Source organism: Anneissia japonica, unplaced genomic scaffold, assembly GCF_011630105.1.
Source record: "Anneissia japonica isolate Jap-2015-1 unplaced genomic scaffold, ASM1163010v1 scaffold3106_len312699_cov133, whole genome shotgun sequence".
NCBI lineage: Eukaryota > Metazoa > Echinodermata > Crinoidea > Comatulida > Comatulidae > Anneissia > Anneissia japonica.
This window is the reverse complement of record NW_022739518.1, coordinates 252,352-260,671: the sequence shown is the minus strand read 5'-3', so window position 1 is coordinate 260,671 and position 8,320 is coordinate 252,352. Positions and strand designations below refer to the sequence as shown.

Below are 8,320 nucleotides of genomic sequence, written 5' to 3'. Positions count from 1 at the left end.
TGGCAATTGCATATAACTAGCTCTATCACAGTTTTTGTACAGGTTGGTTATTATTATATTAATATGTATGCTAAAAAGCTAAAATAATGGAAAATGGCAGCCATTTTAAATTGTAATAGCTCAAAAATATGTACAATATTTAGTTAACTGTTTCTGTCATGTTATCAGTGGATTTCCAATTGAATACTGCATTTTAATGACATAAATTTACAATATTAGTGACAATTTTAGGAAAAAATGGCGGCCATTTTGAAACGGCTGGCAACCCCCCTTACGTATGAAAAAAAAAATGTTGCACATACTTTTTTGATTTATCTATGTCTACTCTACATCATATCCAATTTTTAAAAAATATAGCAAAAAAAAAATGCAACCAACCAAAGTTTGCTGGACTACTAGGCCTAAATCGATATTTCAATCACGACAATCTCGCTCGCGATACGTTGCTATGTTATGATTGTAAGAGCTATCGACGCATGCGCGTTTGCCGATTTCAGCTTATCTGGTTGTCAAGTACGTTACGTAACGGTGAGATAATTACGATCGCGGCGAGGAGGTCTGTACCTTTGATCTTCGCTCGATGTTACTCCTTCTGTTCTATTTTCTCTATACTCAGTACTTATCCTTGATAATATGTTAATCCAATTAATATAGTGAGATAACGTAACGTTAGTTTATCGAGGGCGGGTCGAGCTAATGAACTGTTGTTCGTATACGTTTTGGGAGAAACTGTTAAAAAATGCATGTAAATGGCACCAAATTCTCACGTTTTCTAGAAAATTCGATCACAAACAAACTGAATAATCTTACCTTCGAATCTCAGTAATTTTTTAACAAAAAGTCGTAGGCCTATCTAAAGTCGGTTTCATTTGGTACTTGTAGCTATAAAAAAAAAAAATCTTCGATCCTCTGCACACAAAAAGCTAACACTGAAGGTCATCGAATATGTCAAATTCATTCTCAATGAACCCAAACTAATGACGTCACTCGTTCAATATTTACCGATACAAGAGCGATAAAGGGCCGAACATGGACGACTTGTTCAATATTCACCGATACAGGAGAGATAGAGGGCCAAACGTTGATGACAATGCCTAACATACTTAGGAATGTTGCAGAGAGCCACTGGTATTGCAGCTCTTGAGCTCACTAAGCTCTGCAAGAATAGAGAGGAAGACATGATTGCCGCCAACGTCAGGATCTAATATGGCACCTAGATAGATAGATAGATGTATACATGATGTATTTACTGACATTGTAAAAAAATATAGCAACCGACTGAACACTTACATCAATTGAAGTTGTTAAATTAGGGAAAACATATCAATAATAGGTAAGATAGTGTATGTATCAAAATAATAACTTTTTCTTGAAATTACATGTGTTGATGTACTTCATTGTACTTTATTTTTTTGTTTTACCTTTTAAGTAAATTTATAACATAAAATCTACTGTATACTTATGTACTAACGTGTATTATTTGTAATGATGTGTGTAAAATAGGGGGGATATTATGTCTCCACCTAATGTGCTGTTATAGTGGTTCGGATAACGGTAGAATGACAGACTGTACACAACTGTTCCAGGTTGACGCAATGATAGTTTATTATTGCAGATGAGATCAACACTTTATCATGTGAGCGTATTTGCTCAAGCCAGTATATCAATTCAGTAGATGAGTGATATTGAAATGAGTTCACGTAGGATAGTAGCGTACTGTACTGCGTAATGCGGTGCGTGGCGTCGGTTACACTATACTGTAGTAGCTAAGTGGTGGTAGTGTATGGTAATGTGTGTGTGTGTTCATTTATCACTGTAATAAACCAGAAACAATAAAATAGTAATAAACAATATAACATAGTAATAAAGGCATAATAAATAGGCCTAGCATATGAATCTTTAACTTAATAGCATATGAAATAGTAACAGTATGTACTCTACTGAGCAATAGTCGTCTCAGGTAGGCCTAATAAACAAGTACCGTATGAGTCACGTGACCTAAACTTGTCAAACGAGGGAACCCCTCGCTGTACGAATCAGCGTGAACGGGTAATTAAGGTTTTATATAGAAGTTGGAACGCTGGATTGCCTCATTTTACAGACAAGTTGCGAACAAGTTCGCTAACGCGCGTGCGCTGCCCGTTGCAGCGCAACGAACGATGAGGGCTCAGTCACTAAATAGATACTTTGCAACAATGTGGTAGCTGAGCAGTTATTACATCGTGTCAGAAGTGAGGTATTTTGAAACTAACTAAGGCTCAAGAAGTCGAAAATTTATGAGGGAAGTAATTAAATAATCATCGAGATACACCACCACAACCGTTTAATAAGAATCATGAGACGGATTCAGAAACGTGGACGAATTTGAAACAGAGGTCCACAATAAACCTAATGGCCAAGTGGTTAGACGAAGCATCAGAATCAAGGAAGGTAAATCCCCTATTACATTTGCTAGGAGAAGACGGTATAAAGCTGTTTAATGCCGTAATTTTGGTTTAAGATCAGCAGATGGGGATGAAAACCCTGCTGAAGATAAAGATGATTTGGAAACAGTGTTGAGAAAATTTGATAGCCATTATGCACAAGATAGAAAATACTGTGCCATAAAACGTGAAGCATTTTTAGACAGAGTGCAAATGGAGGATGAGCAAGTAATGGACTTTGTAGCTGACATAAAATTCAAAAATAAGCAATGCGAGTATGGACCTGCAGAGGAAAGTGTAGTAGTGGACAAAATAATACATGGAATGAAAGATCGGTTCATGAAAATAAGACTGTTAGAGTTAGAGGATCAAGAGTTAACGTTGGACAATGCTATTAGAATTTGTCGAATAAGAGTGTTTACGCAGCAACATATGTACAGTATTCAATGGACAATACAGCGTGGACGCGGCCGAGCAAGCGAGCGATCCTACGATTGTGGACGCGATTGTGATATGTGTGAAAAACGTCATGCATACGGTGATTGCCCAGCAAGAGACAGATTTTGTGGATTATGTGGACAGCAAGGACATTTCCAAAGGTTAAGACTGTGTCAAAGCAAATTGTTTCAAGAGGTTGCAGAGGTAGGGGTAGAGCTAAGGCCTACTCAGAAAGACAGTTTTATGCTAACTCTTGTGAAACTGATTATTATACACATGAAGATGATAATGTGAAAAATATGTCCGAAATATTTTATGTTAAGTGCTCCGTAAATGATGTATATTAAGTAATTCACAACAATATATATGTAAATTATACTAATACCAGTACTGGTAACGATGAAGAATGGAGTGTAAATATGAATGCAGAGAAGAGAAAACACTTCAGCTAGAAATATATACAGGAGCACGGTGTAATATAATATCAATAAAAACATTACAAAAGATTGGAGAAAGATATAAGATCAAACCCAGTATCAATGTTTATATCAGAGGGATACAGGGTTTAATTACAGAGGCATGTGGGGTTGTGAATCTGCCTTGTGAGTAATGGGGACATAAGAGAGCCGTTGCAAATACATACAATTCCTAAAAGGCCATGGCCAAAGGTTTAAAATAACCTGTTTCATATAAGTAAGCAAGAGCACTATTATAATAGGAATGCAAAAGCCTTACCAAAAAATTGAAAGGGAGATCCCATAAGGCTACAGACAAAGCAAGGCTGGAAACCAGCCGAATATATAAGAGATGAAGGTTAACGATCACATTTTGTTAGGGCAAGAGAGACCAAACTCATGTTAACCAAAAAAAAAAGTCCCATACCATCACACCTCAAGTCAGGCATCAGCCACCAACGACAACACCCCACCAAATAGGCCTAACAACAGGCAAACACACAAATGAGTGAAATACATAGGTTTGAACAAGAAACGATTCTCCGGAGCAACAGACCCCATCCATGCGCACATTGAAGGTAAGAAGAGAAATCAAACGGCCAAAGTGGCTATAAGGTTTTAAAATTTAAAACAAAAGTTTCAACATTAGTAATATTGTTGTTGTGACAATGGTTTGTGTTACGTGTTAGTTTTAAACTTTAAAAAATTTAAAAATTAAAAAAAAAATAAAAGAAAAATTTGTACATGCCAAGTACGGTGTGTAAAAATAATCAATATGTCCAGTAAGGACAATCACTATATGAATCATTATTATTAAATGATCTGGGATAGATAAGATGGTAAAAATTGAATCGTTCAATAATTAATCAAGAAAGATAAGATGTAATGATGTGGTCACTGGTATGTATGCTGCCCTCTGGCATGATGGACGACTCTGCTGAGTAGTTATTACATTATTTATGTTTTTTTTTTGCTTTGTTGAGCATTATTGAATAAATGTACTTTTGAACCTTGAACCTTCGAAACACAGGTAACGGTAAACTTCTTTAAGCCGGGCACTCACTGGGCCCGACGGTCCTTGGCGACACGATTCTATGTAGAACGCAACGACATGACATGCGCGCGACAAATCGTATCCAATGACCATCCGTTCAGACTGTCACCGACAATCAGCAGACGGCGTTGCGACGTCTAGCGCTCACAGATAGCGGAGTTAGGGGTCGTCGTACGTCGGTGTACAACGCAGTGTGTGCTTGGCTTTACAACGTCATAACGTTGCCTACAGTACACTAACAGTAGAGAAATATTAAACACATTTAATATTCTACTACGCGACTGCCCCCGACGCACACCATCGCGTCTGCGTTCAACTCACACAGACCCGACGCGACAACAAATCGCGTCGGGCTGCGTCGGCCGACGCTGTCTGAGTTGGCCTTTAAACGCAGACGCGATGTTTGCGTCGGGGGCAGTCGCGTCGTACAATATTGAACATTTTAAAAATTTCTCACGACGCCTTAAGACTTTCTCCGACGATAAGTCGAGTCGGGCTGCGTCGGCCGACGCTGTCTGAGTTGGCCTTTACACGCACGCAGTATTAAAAATGTTTTCTTACGTGGTCAAAACAGCAAAAAAATTATACGAGTGAGATCAAAAATTATCTCTGATTTAACATAAACGCAACCTCAATTGCTTAGGCCTACTTTTGCTGTTAGATTTCAATTGAAAAATTTAATGAAATAAATCTCGCCCATTAAGAAACGCATATAGTAAACCGTTTCCAAATTATTATAGACCTTTTAATTATTAAGTTAAAAAAAATGTGTAAATCTGTGAGAATTGTTCTGTTTTCGGTAAAGTTGATAACCTATTACCTTCGCCCCACGAGTTGGCGTGAGGGTATGACAATGAGCTCCGTCTGTCTGTCTGTTAGTGCGTGTGGGTGTGTCTGTCTGTGACGTGACTTCAAGCTATCCCACATTGACAATATTACATAAATCTTGGTCTTCCTCGATTTTGGTACTCATCAGAAGTAGGATGTAGATTTTAGAACGTTATTTATTTATATAGTTTTGTCGCAACTGACTGAGCCAACTCGAGCGGATCATCCGACTGTGTCATTGGCTAGGCCAGGCTGACTCGAGAGGATTGAAAGCGAACCGACTCGAGCGTACCGACCAGATGAAAATTCTGGCCAGCGGACTGGAAGCAGCCCGGAAGGCGTGTAAGCCCGACTGATGGGCTTGCTACTTAAGGCCCGCCTCGTCTGGCGGATGGATTGGAGAAGTAAGATGCAGATTTTATAATGTTTTTTAACTGCTGTCCCAATTTTGTTTTTATGTTATAAATAATGAAATATAAAAAAGGTATTCTATAAGATGCACAAATAATAAAAATAACAAAATAATTTTTAAAAAAACATGAGTGAGAGTTGAACCCCATTCGTTCGATTATTTTTACACATAAAACGTATATCTTTACCCCTCTGCTACATTTCACTTGATATCTGCAGCTAGAGCAGTGGCGGACCGTCAAGATAAGCAAGGTATGCATGGGCCTACCCTGGCTAAAACAAATTTGTTAAAAATATAGTAGTACAGTTTCTGCATTTGACTTAACATTTCTTAGCCACAATCTTCTATATAAGCCTTAATTTTTCAAGTGGATTGCTGCAGTTTATTGGAATAGCAAAGTTTTTCAATGTTTGGCCTAATTTGGTATCTAGGATAAGTCAACATTTGGGCCTACCGCATCGTACTCTTAGCTGCTTAGAATTTCTGCATGGCTGGTGTTCAATATCTACCAATCACATATTCATGTAAGTCAATGGAGCATACCCTACAACGCTTAAATTTGCTATTGTGACAACCGTATGGTGGCGTCAGAATAGCCAATTTAATACTGGAACAGTGCTTCCAAGATTATGTGCGCATGCTATTCTAATCACAAATCGGACCTCCACTGCCGATCGGGTATCCTATCTATCAGTGGTGGACCATAGGGTAAATTGCAGGGTATGCTAGGTGTTGGCATATCTAGGATGTGCGAGGGTCGTGCACGCCTTTCCCCTCTTGATAAAAAATACTCGCCCATCCCCCGCCCACAAATCATGCTCAAGTAGTTAAAAATCACCTCAAATCACATTATTTTGCGAGTTAGCTCCTTAATCACCGATCCCCACTTTACATTCTCACCCCCATCAGCTCCCTTCCATTTCAAGACCCCTGCGCCAATGGTGCAATGGCCTGCTAGTAGTAAAAGTTTGTAAGCCTACTACTATAAAATGTATGTTATTTTTAATACTGGCATGGTTGTAGTATCTTCTTTTCAAAAGAATTCCTATTCCTGTATTTTAACAAATTTCAGTTCAAATAATAATAATTCAAAGTTTCTTCTATACCGGTTATATGCATGCAAACTTATTTAATCTTTAATAATTGAGATTAGGCATAAAGATAGAATACCCGAACGGTAGTGGAGGTCCCGATTTGTGATTAGAAGAGCATGCGCACATACTGTTTGAAGCACTGTTTCCATTCTGACGCCACCACACGGTTGTCCCAATAGCAAATTTAAGCGTTGTAGGGTATGCTCTGACTTCCATTGACTCACATGATTATGTGATTGGTTGATATTGAACACCAGCCATGCGGAAATTCTAAGCAGCTGAGAGTACGATGCGATAGGCCCGAATGTGACTTATCCTAGATACCAAATTAGGCCAAACATTGAAAAACTTTGCTATTCCAATAAACTGCAGCAATCCACTTAAAAAATTAAGGTTTATATAGACGATTGTGGCTAAGAAATACTAAATCGATGCAGAAACTGTACTACTATATTTTTTAAAAATTTGTTTTAGCCAGGGTATGCACTGCATATTTTGCTTACCTTGACGGTCCGCCACTGCTATCTATATGCTTAATCTCAATGATTAAAGTTTAAATAAGTTTGAATGCATATAACCGGTAAAATAGAAACTTTAAATTATTACTATTTGAACTGAAATTTGTTAAAATACAGGAATAGGAATTCTTTTTAAAAGAAGATACTGCAACCATGCCGGTATTAAAAATAACATACATTTGTATTTTGACTATAGAACGCAATCTGATGCTGTATAGTAGTAGGCTTACAAACTTTTCCTACTAGCTAGGCCCCTAGCATCAGTGGAGTAGGGGTCTTGAAATGGAAGGGAACTGATGGGGGTGTGAATGTAAAGTAGGGATGGTGATTAGGTGAGGGGGTAACTCGCAAACTAATGTGATTTGAGGTGAATTTTAACTACTTGAGTATGATTTGTGGGCGGGGATGGGCGAGTATTTTTTTCAGGGGGCTCGGGCGTGCATGACCCTCGCACATCCTAGATATGCCAACACCTAGCATACCCTGCAATTTACACTACGGTCCGCCACTGGTAGCTAGTAATATTATAACTGTATAATAACAACCACCATAGGATCGAGCACCAGTGGTGGCGCCAGGGCCTGCCCGACGGAGGGGCTAAAGTCCCCGACGGGGGGCTAGTGGAGCGAATCGAGTCTCACTTGGCTGGGGGCCGCTTAGGGCCCCGGTGGGTCCTGGGGTCCCTGGAAGCTTCGGGTATTTGATGAATTATGGCGATTTTTTTATTTCTTATTTGATAGGCATCGAGTTACTATAATATGACTTCATGTAGGCTATGCTTTCTAATGTTGAAATCAGCTTCCAAAACCAAAACATTTTCAATAAGCAAGAAACAAAGAGTATGCAATGTAACCATCTAATTTATTTTCAAATCCTCATTCTTGAAAGTGAAATTCTATATTTTGGAAGTTTTGCATTAAATCTGTCAACCACGCTGTCATGGTCGAGGTTGCTGCACCTATCACGATGTATTCCAACCATCATGAGGCTATCTAAATGAGCATTTGTCATAACAGAACGAAAATTATTTTTAATTAATCATTGAATTATTATTATTATATTTTTTTTTTATTTGTTTGTTCCCCGACAAAATATATC

At 38.4% G+C, this 8,320-nt stretch overlaps 1 protein-coding gene across 1 annotated transcript; it reads left to right on the top strand.

Moving 5' to 3' along the window:
- Window positions 1–1,728: 1,728 nt before the first annotated feature.
- On the top strand, window positions 1,729–3,155 carry LOC117117925. Its single transcript, XM_033262407.1, has 2 exons — window positions 1,729–1,733; window positions 2,501–3,155. The coding sequence occupies exons 1-2, from the start codon at window positions 1,729–1,731 to the stop codon at window positions 3,153–3,155; spliced, it is 660 nt and encodes a 219-aa protein (XP_033118298.1).
- Window positions 3,156–8,320: the final 5,165 nt, after the last annotated feature.